The sequence below is a fragment of the Cervus canadensis genome, chromosome 4, assembly GCF_019320065.1.
Source record: "Cervus canadensis isolate Bull #8, Minnesota chromosome 4, ASM1932006v1, whole genome shotgun sequence".
NCBI lineage: Eukaryota > Metazoa > Chordata > Mammalia > Artiodactyla > Cervidae > Cervus > Cervus canadensis.
In genome coordinates, this window is record NC_057389.1 from 58,900,356 (window position 1) to 58,920,262 (window position 19,907).

At 40.9% G+C, this 19,907-nt stretch overlaps 1 protein-coding gene and 1 non-coding gene across 3 annotated transcripts in view; both read right to left on the reverse strand.

The window, feature by feature from the left end:
• The window catches only part of KDM3B (lysine demethylase 3B), a 56,298-nt gene that overhangs the window by 2,055 nt on the left and 34,336 nt on the right, over positions 1-19,907 (reverse strand). For both annotated transcript variants that reach the window (XM_043465393.1, XM_043465394.1), the window contains 12 exons: positions 15,157-15,264; positions 13,807-13,934; positions 12,487-12,766; positions 11,493-11,749; positions 8,624-8,890; positions 7,651-7,822; positions 7,156-7,246; positions 6,886-7,016; positions 6,335-6,454; positions 2,163-2,302; positions 1,725-1,901; positions 1,124-1,258 (listed from right to left, as the gene is read on the reverse strand). In XM_043465393.1, coding sequence (XP_043321328.1) covers positions 1,124-1,258; positions 1,725-1,901; positions 2,163-2,302; positions 6,335-6,454; positions 6,886-7,016; positions 7,156-7,246; positions 7,651-7,822; positions 8,624-8,890; positions 11,493-11,749; positions 12,487-12,766; positions 13,807-13,934; positions 15,157-15,264 — 2,006 coding nt within the window. The remainder of the gene's footprint in view (positions 1-1,123; positions 1,259-1,724; positions 1,902-2,162; positions 2,303-6,334; positions 6,455-6,885; positions 7,017-7,155; positions 7,247-7,650; positions 7,823-8,623; positions 8,891-11,492; positions 11,750-12,486; positions 12,767-13,806; positions 13,935-15,156; positions 15,265-19,907) is intronic.
• Positions 14,611-14,683, reverse strand: TRNAW-CCA. Its single transcript has one exon. It is a non-coding gene; the product is annotated as a tRNA-Trp (tRNA).

The window sequence follows — 19,907 nt, forward strand, 5'->3', positions numbered from 1 at the left end:
AAATACATTGTATATATGGTATGAATATGATGCTTTATCTCTTAAGCTGAATGATGGCCATACAAGCCCCCTTTCTATTCTCTATTACACTTTTTTGTATTAATTCAACAAATATTTACTGAGTACCTACTATGTGTCAGACATGTCCTAGGGAAAAGCAGTGAACTAAAATAGTAAAACCCCTGCCTTCATGGAGCTTAAATAGCTTATGTTCTAGTAGGGATAGAAACAAAAAAAGATACATAGTATGTTAGATGGTGAAAACTACAGGAAAAAATAAAGCAATAACAGAGGACTGGGAGGTGATATGTGACAAGTAGAGACCTAACAGAGGGTAGTCTAAAATATATATATGCCTGAATACTTGCATTATACCTATAATATAAGTGTCATCTATCAATCTACCAACAACCAAGAAAAATATCCAACCTCATGGGTCACCGACACACCTGAGTCACAGGCATGACGCAGGAAAATAGGCCATAAGTGAGAGGCTGGAAGAATGCCTGTTTGGGTGCTAAACCTCTGCCTGGGGAATCTTGCTTTCTCATTCTTTCTTTTTTTTTTAATGTTATTAAGCATCCAAATATATTAACAATGAAATTCTGCCCTTAAAGTTCCAATCCATTTCTGAACAGAGGAAAACCTAATCTGATTCTCCAGTTTAGATTTATGAGGGGGAAACAACTCTTAGGGACATTAGGATTAAGGTCCCTAGCAGGGCTTTTAAGGAATTGAGTTTGCACAGAAATTCGCTGGGAGAAGCAGTTTTGTGGAAACAGGTTTAGAACACATTGCCACAGTGCTTTTCTCACCTGATGGGGGAAATCAGTCTAGTTTAGTCACTAACACTGAAACAGTGTATCTTCCAGGGGCAGAGAAAGAGAAGACTGCCACATTGGAAGTGATTAGGTTAAAAGATGAATATTCTCTAAAAGCAAACCTGAAGAGGACTGATTATATACTTCCTGAGGGAGGAGGCCATACCCCAGACATGGGTCCTTTAATCAGCTCTCTACGGTTCTACTGCCCAGATAATATCCTCAGAAGGCAGTGTGCACCTCCTGTGTATGTAGCCTACAAGGAGATAAGACAGGGCTGGAGTGGAGGAGGAGTTCTTTACCTGCAGTTTATCCTCATGGTTTGTATGAGTGTTAGAGAGATGCCTGAATTCCTGCGTCAGGCGAAAACAGTGCTTTACATGTTCTGGAGATACAAAGTCTTCTGCTACTTTTATGCAACTGTATAGATTGTGCACCTGGGAGAGGAAAGGTACAGAGGCAAACATCAGGCACCGGAGTCAATAACATGTGCAAACTGTTCATCATTTAGTGCAAAAGGACACTTTAGAAATACTTCTGATATCCCACTTTTATAAAGACAACAAATGCAGAAAGACTGTAAGTACAAATTTATAAATGAAAATGTTAGTAGTTGTGCAAAAATAGGATCTGGAAAAATATATACCAAACTGTTAACAGTAGGCTACTTTCTGGGGAAGGCAGAATAAGGGGATTGAAAGGGGGATTGAACTGAGAGACTCACTTTTTCTTTAAATGAGCATTTAAAATTACATGGAAGAAAATGAAAAGGCAAAAAATAAATTGCAGTTTAAGAGTAATTGGTCTAACCCACACTTTTATATCTACTGCCAGATTAGCAACAAACTCAGAAATAAGGAAACTATGGGAACTGTGGAGCCCCACCCACAAGCTGGGACATACCTGGTGTGGGGCTCCAGCAGGTATGAAGACAGCATCTCCCAGGAACTGAACAATGGCCCAGCCTTGCACACCATATTCCTCATAGAGCCGCTTACGTAGGGTCTGGTCCAAGTACCAACTTTGGTCATGAATTGGATCATGATCAGGGGGATTCTCTTGGCCTTGCTCTTCTCCAACCTGATCATGAAACCACGATCAAAACCCAAAAATGGAAAAATCAATAAACACATAAAGATTATTAACAGGATAAATCCAGCTGGCTGCAGTAATAGCTACTTTATTTAATATCCTCTAAGTGAGGATTCAGCCCTATGGGGCCTTGTAACAAAGGACACAGGTCTTTAATGCCAAGGGACTCCACATGAGAAACCCCAGTTAGACTGTCTTAGCATCCCCAGACCTTTAATCTGTGAGCTGGGAGCCCACTCAGGGACATACCTTTCGAAGCAGCTCCCGGATCTTCTCTGCATCCTTGGCTGCATAGATATGCCACAAAGCACCGGGTTTCTCCTTTCCATCATGAATCCTTTGCTTTGTCACCTCATCAGCATCTCCCTCGTCAATTGTCTTGAGAACCTCTGAAAAAAGCAAAATGACATTTCAATGTAAGCAGCCATTTCAGTACCTCTGAGTGAAGCAAAATGTCCAATTCAAACAAGTTTAGTCTTAATCTCTACTATTCTTTATCTGGAACAACGGACTGGTTTAAAACTGGGAAAGGAGTACGTCAAGGCTGTACGTTGTCACCCTGCTTGTTTAACTTATATGCAGGGTACATCATGTGAAATGCCAGGCTGGATGAATCACAAGCTAGAATCAAGATTGCCAGGAGAAATATAAACAACCTCAGATATATGCAGATGATACCACTCTAATAGCAGAAAGTAAAGAGGAACTGAAGAGCCTCTTGATGATGGTGAAAGAGGAGAAAGAGCTGGCTTGCAACTTAACATTCAAAAAACTAAGATCATGGCATCTTATCCCTCACTTCACTTCAGTTCAGTTGCTCAGTCGTGTCCCACTCTTTGCGACCCCATGGACTGCAGCACGCCAGGCTTCCCTGTCCATCACCAACTCCTGGAGTTTACTCATTGAGTCAGTGATGCCATCCAACCATCTTATCCTCTGTCGTCCCCTTCTCCCGCCCTCAATCTTTCCCAGCATCAGGGTCTTTTCAAATGAGTCAGTTCTTCACATCAGGTGGCCAAAGTATCGGAATTTCAGCTTCAGCATCAGTCCTCCAATGAATATTCAGGACTGATTTCCTTTAGGAAGGACTGGTTGGATCTCCTTGCAGTCCAAGGGACTCTCAAGAGTCTTCTCCAACACCACAGTTCAAAAGCATCAATTCTTCGGTGCTCAGCTTTCTTTATAGTCCAACTCTCACATCCATACATGATCACTGGAAAAACCATAGCTTTGACTAGACGGACCTTTGTTGGCAAAGTAATCTCTCTGCTTTTTAATTGCTGTTTAGGTTGGTCATAGCTTTTCTTCCAAGGAACAAGAGTCTTTTAATTTCATGGCTACAGTCACCATCTGCAGTGATTCTGAAGCCCAAAGAAATAAAGTCTCTATTTTCACTGTTTCCCCATCTAATTGCCATGAAGTGATAGGACTGGATGTCATGATCTTAGTTTTCTGAATGTTGAGTTTTAAGCCAACTTTTTCACTCTTTCACTTTCATCAAGAGGCTCTTTAGTTCTTTTTCGCTTTCTGCCATTAGGGTGGTGTCACCTGCATATCTGAGGTTATTGATATTTCTCCTGGCAATCTTGATTCCAGCTTGTGCTTCGTCCAGTCCAGCATTTCTCATGATGTACTCTGCATATAAGTTAAATAAGCAGGGTGACAATATATAGCCTTGATGTACTCCTTTCCCAATTTGGAACCAGTCTGTTGTTCCATGTCCAGTTCTAACTGTTGCTTCTTGATTTGCATATAGATTTCTCAGGAGGCAGGTAAGGTGGTCTCATATTCCCATCTCTTTCAAAATTTTCCACAGTTTGCTGTGATCCACACAGTCAAAGGCTTTATCATAGTCAATAAAGCAGAAGTAGATGATTTTCTGGAACTCTCTTGCTTTTTCAATGATCCAATGGATGTTGGCAATTTGATTTCTGGTTCGTTTGCCTTTTCTAAATCCAGTTTGAACATCTAGAAGTTCACAGTTCACGTACTGTTGAAGCCTGGCTTGGAGAATCTTGAGCATTACTTTGCTAGCGTGTGAGATGAGTGCAACTGTGTGGTAGCTTGAACATTCTTTGGCATTGCCTTTCTTTGAGAGTGGACTGAAAACTGACCTTTTCCAGTCCTGTGACCACTGTTGAGTTTTCCACATTTGCTGGCATATTGAGTGCAGCACTTTCATATCAACTTTTAGGATGTGAAATAGCTCAACTGGAATTCCATCACCTCCACTAGCTTTGTTCGTAGTGATGCTTCCTAAGGCCCACTTGACTTCGCATTCCAGGATGTCTGGCTCTAGGTGAGTGATCACACCATCGTGATTATCTGGGCCATGAAGATCTTTTTTGTACAGAAGAACTTTCTGTGTATTCTTGCCACCTCTTCTTAATATCTTCTGCTTCTGTTAGGTCCATACCATTTCTGTCCTTTATTGAGCCCATGTTTGCATGAAATGTTCCCTTGGTATCTCTAATTTTCTTGAAGAGATTTCTAGTCTTTCCCATTCTATTGTTTTCCTCTATTTCTTTGCATTGATCACTGAGGAAGGCTTTATCTCTCCTTGCTCTTCTTTGGAACTCTGCATTCAAATGGGTATATCTTTCTTTCTTCTCCTTTCCCTTTTGCTTCTCTTGTTTTCTCAGCTTTTTGTAAGGCCTCCTCAGACAACCATTTTGCCTTTTTTCATTTCTTTTTCTTGGGGATGGTCTTGATCACCGCCTCCTGTACAATGTCACGAACCTCTGTCCATAGTTCTTCGGGCACTCTGTCCATGAGATATATCCCTTGAATCTATTCAGTATCATAGTAATCCAAGTGTATGCCCTGACCAGTAATGCTGAAGAAGTACAAGTTGAATGGTTCTGGTCCCTCACTTCATGGCAAATAGATGGGGGGAAATGTGGAAATAGTGACAGATTTTATTTTCTTGGGCTCCAAAATCACTGCGGATGGTGATTGCTGCCATGAAATTAAAACACGCTTGCTCCTTGGAAGAAAAGCTATTGACAAACCTAGACAGAGTATTAAAAAGCAGAGACATCACTTTGCTGACAAAGGTCCATAGAGTCAAAGCTATGGTTTTTTTCAGTAGTCATGTATGGATGTGAGAGTTAGACCATAAAGAAGGCTGAGCACTGAAGAACTGATGTTTTCAAATTGTGGTGGTGGAGATTTCTGAAAGTCTCTTGGACAGCACAGAGATCAAACCAGTCAGTCCTAAAGGAAATCAACCCTGAATACTCAATGGAAGGAGAGATGCTGAAGCTAAAGCTTCAATACTTTGGCCACCTGATGGGAAGAGCTGACTCACTGGAAAAGATCCTGATGCTGGGAAAAACTAAAGGCAAAAGGAGAAGGGGGCAGCAGAGGATGAGACAGTTAAGATAGCATCGCCGACTCAATAGACATGAGTGTGAGCAAATTCCAGGAGATGGTGATGGACAGGAAAGCCTGATGTGCTGTAGTCTAGGGGGTCGCAAAGAGTTAAACATGACTTAGCGACTGAACAACAACATTCTCTGTCTCTTGGGAGTGATAAAAAGTAGACTCAAAGAATCAAAAGTCACATTGAAGTCTAAGCTTCCTACACATGGGAAGTGACCCTAATCTTCCATACTTTTGGTAGAGACTCAGCATTTTTTGGAAGTACAGTTATTTTTAAAAACATATTTCCTGTTCAAACTGTGTAGCCATATCTTATGTTCAGGTTCCACGTTATTTCCTACTGTGTGTAGATGGACTGTATACTTTCTCAAGACCTCTTCAAACTCTAGGATTCTATGGATTTAAGGCCATGAAGAGTAAAGCTTCTCTGCCAAGGTAAGAGGCTTGGCTTCTAATCCTTATCTATTATAACCCTTTAAAGGACAACATAATGAAAAGATCTACAGGTGTGTAGCATCAAAAGCAAATGTGTGGCAGAAAATATTACCAAAGTAATGACATTGATTATCTTTGAACTTTGAGATTTTGAGTTATTTTCTTCTTTAAAATTTTGTTTTCTGAAACCTGCATAATTAACACATATTAATTTTACACCAAAATAGCAGACAGTGCAAATGCAGCAAAGTATCAATTTTATTCTTCATTTCTGTGCAAATGACCTGGCTTTATCATCTGTTACCCCACAGCTGAACTGGCTGCTGGACGAAGTAGGCCAATTTGCCCTTTTTTCTGTTTCCTCTTTGTGATGCTACACACTCAGTGTTAAGGGGCAGCATTCCCAGAGACAGAATAACTCTGGTTGATGACACACAAGTACCACTCTTCTCCGCGACAATCACCCCTTTGTGCGCCTACAACGTATCATGTTTGGTGGAGACTTAAGAAAAAGCAACTAGCCCTGACTGAGGAAAGACATCCCATTTTACTTCTTAGGCTAAACCTCACCCTCCTGAAGCACTGAGTTCTAGAAATCTTACCTTCATCATGAGCACCCTCCCCAATGGGGATCCCAACATACACCATCACATTAACTGCATCAGACACATCTAAGTGAAGATTTGTTGTGCCAACTCTTCTGTCTTCTGCTGTTATCAAGCCTGAAGATAAAAGGAAGATACACAAGGTGAAGTGGCAATATTCTGTATTATTATAATTATTTTTTTCATTTTTGGCTGAGTGGCGTGGCATGCAGGATCTTTCTCTGACCAAGGATTGAACCCACGCCCTATGCAGTAGAAGCATGGAATCTTAACCATTGGACTGTCATGGAAATTCCTTGGATGGAGTCTCTGAGAGGAATCTTTCTAAGGCTGTAATGTATGTTTTATGGACTGGGCTCATAGGGCTGCTATGTAAATCAATGATAAAAGCAAACATTCAAAACCATCCTGGATATTGTCAACTTCTTCAGCACCTGTCACTCTGCCCTCTATCATCTCTACACAAGACACTGATTACAGATCTCCCTCTTCAGGTAAAATGGAAACAAGAGTGTCCAAAAAGATCAGTTATGGCCTCTCCCTCATACCGTAGGCATTGTACATCTTGGGGCCCAGATCGGGCCTTACAAAATAACTAGGCAGCCTGGAGGCCAGATTGAGCCTGCCATCTCGCTTGGTATATTCTGGCAGAGGAAGGTTCTCCATCAGATCTTCAAACCTACAAAAAAGCATAAGAGATGACTTAGGTTGTTACAGGGGAAAAAGGCAAAGAGGTGGAGCTTACTTTTCTGTGATTACTTTGTGATGGCTTCAGCAAAGCACAAGTCTCTCAAGATGACTTACTGTAGTTCACTAACCTTGTTGGCATCATGTCCCGAAAATCTTCCCCAGGAGGCCAGTCCTTGAGTTTGAGCACCATTGGCTGCCCATCTTCTGACCTTAATCGCTCTGGAAGACAGAAAGCACTCCTACAAACATCTGCTGGGTTGGCTATTTCCTGATTCTCCAGTGACTAAAAGGTTTAGAAGACTAGACTCTCTCTTTTTTTTAGTTTGCAAATCTCTATAATGGATTACGTGGGCTTTGTTTTCCTCACCCACAGAAAAACCATGGTGAGTTTTTCCATCTCAAAGTGAAAGTGCCCCACACAGCCCATGTGATCATGTGCTTAAGTCCAGGTAAGGTCTGGGAGACATGTGATTGCCATGAGAGCTACCTGGTTGCCACCATGATAGACTATTTCTCCCACTAAGAGGATGTATCAATAATTTGCTATTTTAGGGGTAGGGCTGGGCATATAGATGCTTACTTTCCAGTCTGCTTTTATAGAACCAGATATCAAAGCTACTTACTGCATATGATCTCGAAGCCATCCCAGAAATCCCGAACTTTCACATCAGAAATTATAGCACAGTTCCTGCAGTTCACCAAGTCCACATCCTGGTCTCCAAATTCCTGGCTAAAGGCTTCTGGCTTCCAGAGCTCAGACTTGAGCTTTTTATGTACCCCTGAAACCAGCACTGGCTGTGGAAACAAGAGTATCTTAATCACCGCCATGTAGGAAACACTTAATGCAGGGCTAAGGATAGAATAGGAGGGTTTCCTGAGGACAACCTCTTCTTCTCCATGATGACTTATTGATCCCTCCCAGTTTCAGAATCCATGGATTCAACATGTCAGCTACAGAAGATGAAAACACTTCTATTCTGTTACTATACTTGATTCTCACAGGGTGGGGGTGGGGGTGCATTCCAGAGAAATCACTTTTATTGCCCTGATATGTACCACTAATTTGGGGTGAGAGGATGAAAAGCCAACAAATGCAACTCAGAATACTCCCTCACATCTCAAATGAAAAACTATCTAGACAATTCCATAAACTCCTCCTTCCTCACACCTGCTAATGTATAAAACTCAGGAAGTGTTATCACACTATCACACAGACTTGTGTGGTCTCGAAACATTTACCTAGAAAAGTACCACCCACTTCCACCCACTCTTGCCTCACCCCATATCTCACTTAAGGATTTTCCTCTAAAGGTGTCATTAATGCCAGATCACAACCTCACAGGAATTTCAACTGTGCTTTTAAGAACACAGAGCTACACAGCTGAGAAAGAAAAAAGATCCATAGTGTATTTTATGAATCTTCTGATTTTCAAAAATCAAAGAAAACTCAAAGTAGCAAGGCTGTCTACAACAAACTTACTGTATATCTAAATTTCCTTGGCAGAGTATCTCCCAGAGAGAACTGAAACTATCCTGCTAGCTTTGGTGGGTGGGCAGGTAGACAGCCAACCCTGGGATCTGCTTATTCTTGCTTACCTGGCCTTGCTTCCAACACTCCCGGAAGATCTTCCAATTGTTTTTGTTGCTGGGGTCATGAAGACACAAAAGTCTTCCATCACAGAGCCAGGAATGAGAGGTATGGGGGTCCAGCACATTTAACCCCATCACCATCTCCTTCACTTCCTTTTGGGTATCAGTCAAGTTACAGGCCCGCTTTGCAGCATCTGAGGTCTTCTTATTTTCTACCACTGAGGCAATGATGTGGTCAAGGAAGTTGGGTAGGCTGGCCTTGTTCTTCATTCCCTGCCAGACACAAATCAATCAGTTTAGTATGACTGAGGCACCATCAGTAGAGTATTAAAAAACAGTCTCACAGTTTTATTCACATGGAGTTCTAATCTACCTGATTTATTTTCATAAAAATTATTATGAAGTCTTTTGTGGTTGGAAGGGGAATCTATTAAGTCAATATCTTACATTTTCCTGGCCTTCATATATTCTGTTTCTTATTTGTGAAAGAAAAATACAGAAAAATCCCCTCTATTGCAAGAGATTTGAGACCTAAGAAATATCTCTGGGGACTTCCCTGATGGTCCAGTGGTTAAGATTCTGTGCTCCCAATGCAGGGAGCATAAGTTCAATCCCTGGTCAGGGAAGATCCCACATGCTGCATGGTACAGCCAAAAAAACAAACAAACAAAGAAATATCTTTGGCATTGAGGCCCATTTTAAGCACATGCACATAGACTTTAGGGATCACAAAATGCTATAGCTGAGTGAAAAAGATCATTTACTTTGAGGGTTATACATTTTTTCTGGCCAGCAGGTTCAAGGGATATAATACTTCAATTAAGTAACTGAGGTGACTTTCCAACACAGTGACTTTTTACTAGGGAGTGTACCCACTAAATGTTTGTATCCAAGAGAACTGTATATTCTGAAAGTAGTCTCCCTACCAAGAATCTCTCATTTGTTTTGGCTGGTGGGAAAGCTCATGCCCAGAGATGAAAGTGACAAACCTAAGATCACAGATGTGAAGGAAGGGGAGGGCTTCTGTAAACTGTCTAACCCAATGTCTTAAGTATCACTAATTATTATCTCTATAAAGTATATGTAACCATATAACATCCTTGGAAAATTTAAAAAGAAAAAGGAGAACTGGGAGTCCAAGCCAAGTACAAATAAAACAGAGCTCAATGTAATTTTGGAGGTCATTTATCCAAAAGAGAAACAAATAACCCACACTGTATAGGGCTCGACTATCATCAAATTTCAGTCAGTCATAAAACAGAATGAGAAACATGTTTATGTACTTGTTTGAAATGATCTCTGAAATACATAAACTGAAAATAAAGAAGCAATGTATAAAAATATCTGTGTAAAAAGAGGAGGAAAAAACTATATACTGAATGTATTTTAATATCACAGAAAGGACAATCATGAAACAGTGGTCACCTACAAAGGGGAGGCAAGAGTGAGAAGAAGCCTTTTCACTGTTATCTTTGAAATTTAAATTTTATATCTTTTGAATTTATTTGTTCAGTAAATGCTTACTAAATACCTATGTATCGAACATTGTGGCACTATGGCTATCAGGTGAATAAAACAGACAAAAATGGGGAGTTTCTAGCAGTTTAGTGGTTAAGACTTTGTGCTTCCACTGCTGGGGACCCAGTTCGATCCCTTTGGGGAAATAATATCCCAAAAGCCGCACAGCATGGAAAAAAAAAAAAAGACAAAAATGCCTTTAAGTGGTGAGACAGAAAATAAATAAAACACAGTAAGTCAGATGATTATAGGTGCAGAGGAAACAGATATGAGTGGAGGATGGGAGTGGAATGGACTTTAAAAAAGGGTAATCTAAAAAGAAGGCTTACTGAAGAGGTAACATTTCAGAAAGGAGGAGAGGGTGCTGATGAGGAAGCAGGCCATGTGGTGACATGGAAAAGACAGCTCTCGGTGGAGAAAAGGACACATATAAAGGTTCTGAAGAGAGCATGGCTAGTGATGTCCAAGGAAAAGCAAGAAGGTGGGTGTGGCCAGAGCAAGAGTAGACAATGAGAGTGGTAGTTGAAGTCAGGGAAGTGAGGAGAAGATAGGGCTGGAACATTATAGTCCACTGAAATGACTCTGTTTTTATTATGAAATTGGAAGCCCTTGAAAGATTTTAGGCAGAGGTGATAAGATTTGATTTATATCTTAAAAGGATCATATTAACTGCTCTGTTGAAACTGACTGTAGAGTGGAAAGGGAAGAAATGGAGATTACTGCAAGAATTCAGGCAACAGAGGATGTTATCTCAGACTAGAATGGGGAAGCAGGGGAGCTGATGAGAAATGGGTGTGCTACGAATACATTTTAGCAATCAAACTGAAAGGATATGCTAACAGATTAGACACAAAATGTGAGAGGGGAGTCCCAAATGACTCTAAGACTTTTGGCCAAGCAATTGGAAACCCAGTGACCAACAGAGGGAAAAAATAAAGGAAATGCAAGTTTACAGGCATTAGTCTTAGACGCTAAGACATGTTAGACCACATGGTCTTAGATGTGTTAAGTTGGAGGTATCTATTAGATATCCAAGAGGATACCACACAAATGTATTGCCTATGTTAAAAGAAAAATAGCTGTTATCATCAAGAAAATAAAGTGATTCCTGCTGATGACTGAAAAATTCCAATGCCTCAGTTTCTAAGTGATTTCCTAACATGGCACAAAAGCTTTACTACTTAAAAGGATCTCAAACATTCCCCAAACTCAATATAAAGAAAGATCTTATCAGCTGGGACTGATAGTGTAGAGAACACAAGTCACTCTATACCCTTTAACCTAGTTAGCAGATCTCTTTCTGATGGTTCTTCCATGGAAAAGCAGCAAAGGCTAGAGTTTTAGGGAGGACACTTACTGCTGAGGATGTAGAGAAGACCGGGGGAAAGGGTATGCCTGTGTCCAAGGGGGTTTGAGGAAGCTTTCCGGGCCCGGAGTGGAGGAGGTCTCGAAGGCTAGAGCCTTCAGTTTTGTTGTTGGAGGCAGTGGGACCCAGTAACAGACTGTTAAAAAGCTTTGGAGTCAACGGAGAGACCTTTGCAGTGGAGTTGAACGAGTCCAGCCCAAAGGGTGAATGAGACTCTTTATTGAGCACCGACCTCAGGGACCCTGCTTCTGTAAGAACATAACCAGGAATAGCATTAGGCACAAGGAATACCCAGCAGGCAACTGCCTCCTAAAAATCAGCCAAGTGGAAAAGAAGAAAGACTCTCCCCTCCCCTGCCCCCCAAACTACATACAGCCTGTCTGGGCCAAGCCTGATGAGCTATGACTATGGCAAGTCTCATGGCCAAGGAGAAGCTCTCCTACTTCTTCCTTTCTTTTCCAGATCTGGATTTCAAACTTCCTTTTGTTCCCATTCATCTTTCGTCTCCCTCACTTTCTAAGTCAGTGTTTCTTCAAGTGAGTCTCCAGAACACTTGTAATCTGGAATACTTGCAATCACCTGGAATGCTTGTTAAAAATGGAGATTCTCATTTAATAGTTCTGGTGGGGCATAGGAATCTTCATTTTTAAGGATTCCCCAGGTGATTCTTGTGCCCATCAAAAGACAAGTCTAGCCTTCCTGGCTAGTAATACCGGCTTAATAACAGGGCAATCTGGGAAGATTGTTAAAAACCTCACATCAATTCTGACTAAAGAGGTTTGGGCTAGAGCCCAGGCATGTGCCTTTTTAAAAAAGCTCCACTTCCAGAAAGAAGTTGAAAGAGATTCCCTCATTTTACGTGATCGGCCAGAGAAAGCAAGCAGCATGCTTCAAAAATGTGGATGGTAATGTGTGAGTTTGAAGAATCCCAGAATAACTCAAGTGTTCTACCCACAGGCAGGGCAGGGGCTTGTGTTAATCTCACCTTTTGTTTCTTCTTTAGCCTTCTGAGTTGCTAAATCCGCCAACCAGTGCAGGGCAGAGGAGGGTGGGGCTGTGTCGGGACAAGGGGGCCTGATGGCTTTTAGCTCACTATTGCTATTTGATGTCGAACTGTCTGCTTTCAGAGGCTCATCTGATCTGCTGTCAGTACTGTCGGCTTTGGGAACATGGTCTGTCTCTGGTTGTGTTCCCGGTGCAGTTCCTCCTCCGCCTGAGAAGGTGGTTTCATTTCCAGAAGAGGCACTAGGGTTTATGCTAGGAAGCTATAGCACAGAACGCCAAAATGATTAAAGTGCTGTCCTTGTGTAGAAAAAATACAATGCAAATAGTAAGGACTGATGACACTAAATAAGTCTGGGAAAGCAATTTGGAATTGTCCCATAAACTGCTATTTCACTCACTCATTAATTTAATATATATTTATTGAGTCCTATATGCGATAGAAACTATGCTAGGTTCTGTGGAAAGAGCAATGAACAAGGCAGGGTTTTTGTTTGGCATGCCTGAGGCTCAGTTTCTACAATGGCAAATCGGTGATCAGAACCTGACTGCACAAAGCTGCTCTGAGGATCAAATGAGATAGTATATGCAAAGAGCTCAGCACAGTGTCTGGCATACATAAATGCTCAATAAAAAGGTCATTATTCTGTTGTTAAAATTTTCCAGATGATGTGTTCTAATATATCAACTCTACTGAAAACATATCTTGAGATTTCTCAGGGTTAATCCTTGTACCTCTTATTGATCACGTGTAGCATTCCTGGAAAGTCCTCCAAAAGTAAGAAGTGTGTTTTTTGTTTTTAAATAATGTCTTATTCTTAGTGGTCACCATCAAACTAGAATGACCTCCACCTGACAGAAAATGGGAAAATTACTGCCTCTCTATGAAGGCTTAGGATGGTTTCAGGTGGAATGATCCCAGATCAGCGGGCCAATATTCATGTTTCTTTCCTCAGTACCTAACATGACAAGGCAGGGTCCATGCACACAGATAAGACTGTATTCCTAGTGACCTTTTCTATACTCTTTATCTGCATAAAGACCCTGAGGTATAAATCCTGACAAGATGCGAAGAATCTCTTTGTGCTACTTATCAACCAAGCCTGAATTGGTTTTAAAGACAAATGAAAAGAAACTCACACCAGTTAGGGGGAATTTAAATTCCTCTAGTAACTGTATGTGCTCTCTCTAGACAGGCTTCCCTATCCCCTAGTTGCCCAGGAATCCAAGAGTAGCCTGGAACAAAGAACTTAAGTTTCTCTCAGTTTACCTGTGAGAAACACCACTTTTCACACCATTTTACCTGTGACATCCCATTAGTGACAGCAGGTCTCAATACAGATTTGTTCTGCCGACTAATACAAGGGCAGTTTGCTTTAATTCCCCACTTGCCCCGGGCAGCATGTACCATGTCTCCAATATTGTAAAGAGCTGGAAAAAAGATAATTAAAATAATAATAATCAACCTTGGAATACTTTACATTATCTCTCTCAAGCCTTACAACATTTCAATGAGGTAGCAACTTGTACCCTTGATTTCTGATGATGAAACTGAGACTCAGGGAAGTTAGGTTATTTGCTTAAGTACATAAAGTTGGTAAGTGAAAGTAATAAGACTTTAACCCAGGTCTATCTAGCACTAATGTTCCATACACATTTAACCACTAAGCTACACTCCCTCCCTCCTCCAGTAAACATTAACAAGGTGTCCTTCAGCAGAAACTCTAAGGGTAGATTCCTTAATATTCAAGCGTATATAAACGTTTTGAATTGTATACTTGAGATTTAGGTACTTTACTATAAGTTGGAAGCTATTCTGCTTGCATACACTGGGGTATAAAGATATAGGGGGTGGTTTCCCAAAGTGAAGGAGACTATAGGCAGGGGATTCACCAGCTTCAGTGTGTGAAAGTATGTTAGTGAAACGTATGGAAGCTGGAAATAGACTTTCTGGAGGAATCACTGAAGTAAGTTGCCATATGACCATTCATTCCTACTGGTAAGCTGCCTTCTTCATGGTTTCAAGAGCTTTGATTAGCTTCAGCTGGATTTTTTTTTTTTTAATATATTTATTTTTGGCTGCACCATGGGGTATGCGGGATCTTAGTTCCCTGACCAGGGATTGAACCCAGGCCCCCTGCATTGGAAGCATGGAATCTTAACCACTGGACCATCAGGGAAGTCCCTCAGCTGGATTTTTATAAGCCTAAAAACAAAGGTCTTTCTGGAAGCCAGGGGACTAGCTTTTTTTTCCCTTTTTTTCTTTTTGCCATGTTACACAGTTTGCAGGATCTTAGTTCCCCAACCAGGCTTAAATCCGGGCTCTCAGCAGTGACAGCACAGAGTCTTAATCACTGGACCACCAAAGAATTCCAAGACAGGCTTTTTCTATTCTGGCCCTGCTGACCATAGGAATGTAAAATGACATTTGAAAAGCAATACACCCCTACACCCAGCAAGGTGAGGTAAAGTATGTGCCCTGGAGGCATATAATCAATCTAACATTTCTGAAGATTCAAAGTCTCAGAGAAATCTTGTGAAGCTTAAAAACAGTCAAGCTGACATAAACCATTTTACCAAATTTTATAGTGTATACATTATAACTTAAAAAATATTTTTCTCCCACCAAATTTAAAAAAGGAATGCCTTTTACCTGTGCCAGGGATTATCTGTGTGGGCATGAGATTCTCTGGTTCATGGGACTGCCCCTTTGCACACTTCAACCAGGAGAAAACCTCTTCATCACCCATCTCTTCTGTCTCTGAAACGGAAATGACTTTCCTATTTATGAGGGTCAGAAGATGTATCTCTCTCAGTGAATGAGAGTTTCAGACTCTAAAGGCCAATTTTCTCATGGGTCAAAGAAGATCACAGCTAACTTTTATTTATTTTTGGTTATACAGTTTGTGGGACCTTAGTTCCCCAACCAGGGATAAAAACCATGCCCCCTACCGTGAAAGCAGAGTCTTAACCACTGGACCACCAGGGAAGTCCTTCACTTTTAAAAATACTGCTTCACTGAGGTATAATTTACATAAAATTAGTTCAACAATTTAAAGTGTACACTTCAAATTCAAATATATTTGAATTTCGACAAAGGTATCTAGTTGTAGAAAACAGTGTGACATTCAGAATTTAGAACATTACTATTCCTTCCCAAAGTTTCCTTTAGCCCTTTGCAGTCAATACCCTTTCCTCAAACCCTGGCCACTAATGATCAAATTTCTAACACGAAAGTTTTGCTTCTTTTAGAATTTCATATTACTGGAAACATATGGTATGTCATCTGTCATTTGTGTTGAGATATTTTCATCTGGCATAATGATTTTGAGATTTATCCATATTGTTCCATGTATAAATAATTCATTCCTTTTTATGTCTGAGTGCTGTTCCACAGTTTGGATGTACCACATTTTGTTTACCCACTCATGAATAGTTGGACTGCTTTCAATTATTGGTGAATAGTTGGACTGTTTCCAATTATTGGCTACTATGATCCAACCAGTCCATCCTAAAGGAGATCAGTCCGGGGTGTTCATTGGAAGGACTGATGCTGAAGCTGAAACTCCAATACTTTGGCCACCTCATGTGAAGAGTTGACTCAATGGAAAAGACCCTGATGCTGGGAGGGATTGGGGGCAGGAGGAGAAGGGGACGACAGAGGATGAAGATGGCTGGATGGCATCACCGACTCGATGGACACGAGTTTGAGTAAACTCCAGGAGTTGGTGATGGACAGGGAGGCCTGGTGTGCTGCGATTCATGGGGTCGCAAAGAGTCGGACATGACTGAGCGACTGAACTGAACTGATGAATAAAGTGCTACATTCAAGCACAAGACTTTGTGTGGACATATTTTCATTTTCCTTATACATACTAGTAGAATGCTAGTTGATGTTTAAATTTATAAAGAAATAGATATACTGTTTTCCAAAGTGATGGTACCAAATTGCATCCCTACCAGCAATGTTTAGTAAGTTTTAGTTGCTCCATATCCTTGACAGCACTTTGCACTCTCAGTTTTAAAAATGTTATCCACCCTAGTGGGGATAGTGGTTTCTCATTATGGTTTTAATTTGCATTTCCCTAGTAAGTAATGACAGTTTTTTCCATGTGTTTATTTTTCATTGACCTATCTTCTTTGATGATGTATCTGTTCAAATATTTTTCCCATTTAAAAACTGGGTTGTGGGGACTTCCCTGGTGGCACACTTCCAGTGCAAGGAACTTGGGTTTGATCCCTGGTCCAGGAAGATTCCAGATGCTTTTCCTTGTCTTTTTAATGTTCTAATTTTTTGGCTGTGCTGGGTCTTAGTTGCTGTGTGGGCTTTTCTCTAGTTGCAGACAGTGGAGGCTACTCTCTAGCTGCAGTGTGCGGGCTTCTCATTGCACTGGTTTCTCTTGTTGCAGAGCATGGGCTTTAGGGCACTCGGGCTTCAGCAGCTGCGGCACACAGGCTCAGCAGTTGTGGCTCCCGGGCTCGAGGGCACAGGCTCAATCAGCTGTGGCGCACAGGCTTAGTTGCTCCACAGTATGTGGGATCTTCCCTGACCAGAGATTGAACCCATGTCTCCTGCATTGGCTGGCAGATTCTTTCTAACGGAGCCACCAGGGAAGCCCTTCCTTGTCTTTTTTTGAAACTATTTATCTATCTAGTCAGTTATTTTTGGCTGTACTGGGTCTACTGTAGCAGGGGCTAGTCTTCCCTGTGGTATGCGGGCTTCTCGTTGCAGTGGCGTCTCTAGTTGCAGAGCACAGGTTCTACACACATGGGCTTCAGCAGCTGTAGCACTTGGGCTCAGTCTTGAGGCTCACAGGCTCTAGAGTGTGGGTTCAGTAGTTGTGGCGTATGGGCTTGGCTGCTCCACAGCATGTGGAATCTTCCTGGACCAGGGATCGAACCCATGTTGGTAGGTGGATTCCTATCTACTGTACCACCAAGGAAGTCCTATATTGCTATTACTTTTGCTTTAAACAATTATTATTTTAAAAAGATTAAAAATAAGAAAAAAAGTCTTTTATATGTACCCACATATTTACCATGTAGCCCATTCTTCATTCCTTTGTATAAATCCAAATTTCCACATTGTATCATTTTCTTCTGCCTGAGTCACTACCTTTAACTTTGCAGCATGGGTCTGCTGCTGATAGAATGATGAATTCTATCACTTTTTCCATTCCTGGAAAACTATTTCACCCTAGAAAGATATTTCCACTAGGTATGAATTCTAGACTAACAGGTTTGTTTTCAGCACTTTAAAATGCTGTTCCATTGCCTCTAGAGTATAGTTTTCTGACAAGTTAGCTATCATTCTTATCTTTGTTACATAATGTGCTTTTCCTCTTGTGCTTTTCAGCTTTTCTCTTTACCACACTGTTTTTCAGTAAGTAATTAGGATGTGCTTTGGTGTGTTTTTCTTAATGTCTTTTTCATTTGAGGATTATTGTTGGACTTGTAATATTATAGCTTTTTCATCAAATTTGGAAAATTTTTGGCTTTATTTGTTCGAATACTTTTTCTGTCTCTGCTCTCCTGCCCTTTCTCTTTCTGGAACTCCACTTACTTGTTTGGGAGACTACCTAATGTATCTGGCAGTTCAACAAGGCACTCTTCAACTTATAAATTTAAGTCCTCTGTCTGTACTTAGTTTTTTATAGTTTTTATTTTATGTCTTCAAGTTCACTGTTTCTTCTGCAGTATCTAATATGCCACTAATCCTACCTAGTGTAATTTTTTCTGAGATACTTTTCATCTCTAGAAGTTTCATCTGGGTCTTTTACATGTCTTCTATGTTACTCATTATGTTTTCCTTTATGTCCAAGCATATTAAAAGTTATTTTAATAGCTGTTTTAAGGTCCATTTACAATAACTCCATCATCACTGTCATTTCTGGATTTGTTCTATCAATTGTTTTCTTCCTCCCAGATTACTGGTTGTATTATACTGGTTGCATTATTCTTTTCTGTACACCAGATCTTTCTTTACCAAATGCAGAGCTTTGTGAGTTTTACGTTTCAGAGTACTGGATTTTGTGTAATCCTTTAAAGAATGTTTGGTTTTACTGTAGCGTATAACTAAGCAATTTGCAGATGAATTTGATCCTTCCAAGTCGTGCTCTATACTTCATTATGGCAGCTCCAGAGCAACCTTATTCTGGGACCATGTTAGTTCTACTACAAAGGGTGTGACCCCTTTGGACTCTATCCAATGTCTCTCCACTCTGGCTGGTGGGAATACAAATTGTGAGTTCTGTATACTATTCAGTTGAATGGCTTGAGGACACTTTCCTCTGATGCATGTGCAGACCACTATATAATAAAAAAAAATTGAGATGATTTCTCTAGATCTGGTGTTCTTTCTGTAGCACTTCAGTACACTGCCTCACTCTTCTCAGATTTTAATCTTGGTCTGAACTTGTGAGATTGCCAAACTTTATTTTAATTGCCTTTCCTTGTGGTAAGGCTAGAAACTGCCTCCAGGCAGTAAACTGGGGCAACTGTAGGACTCACCTTGTTTCTTCATTTTTCTGAGGGAATACAGACTCAAGCTGCCTGTTGTCCAATATCTGAAACTGTGAAAGTGTGAAAGTGAAAATTGCTCAGTTGTGTCTGACTCTTTGAGACCCCACAGTCCATGGAATTCTCCAGGCCAGAATACTGGAATAGGTAGCCTTTCCCTTCTCCAGGGGATCTTCCCAACCCAAGGATCGAACCCAGGGCTCCCACACTGCAGGCAGATTCTTTACCAGCTGAGCCACAAGGGAAGCCCAAGAATACTGGACTGGGGAGTCTATCCCTTTTCCAGTGGATCTTCCCGACCCAGGAATTGAACCTAGGTCTCCTGCATTGCATTGCAGGCGGATTATTTACCAACTGAGCTATCAGGGAAGCCCTCTGAAACTGTGGTTTTGTATATTTTGTCTGATTTTCTTATTGTTTATGATAGGAGGGCAACTTCTGCAGAAGTTTATCTTTCATGGGCAAAAGTGGAAGATCTTAGCTGTGTAACATGCAGTACCTAGTGAATGTGTTAACCACTTGACATACACTATCTCATTTAATCCTCAAACAATGCTGTGAGGGACATACTTGTATTATCTTTGTTTTACAGACAAGGAAACGAGTCTGAGGGGTTAAGTAACTAGCCCAAGATACCACAGGTGGTATGATAAGATACAGAAGTAGGATTCAGATCCCAGTAGTCTAAGCGCTAAATCACTGTTACAATGGTTACACTGTATCATAGAAGAGGGAAGAATGATGAAGTCAAGGGGCAAGGAAGATTCTTGGCAGGTAATAAGATAAAGCAAAAAGAAAGTGAAGCAAAGGATTTGAGTAGACATTTTCCCAGGGAAGATAAACATAGGGCCAAAAAACACATGAAAAGATTCTCAACATTAGTAG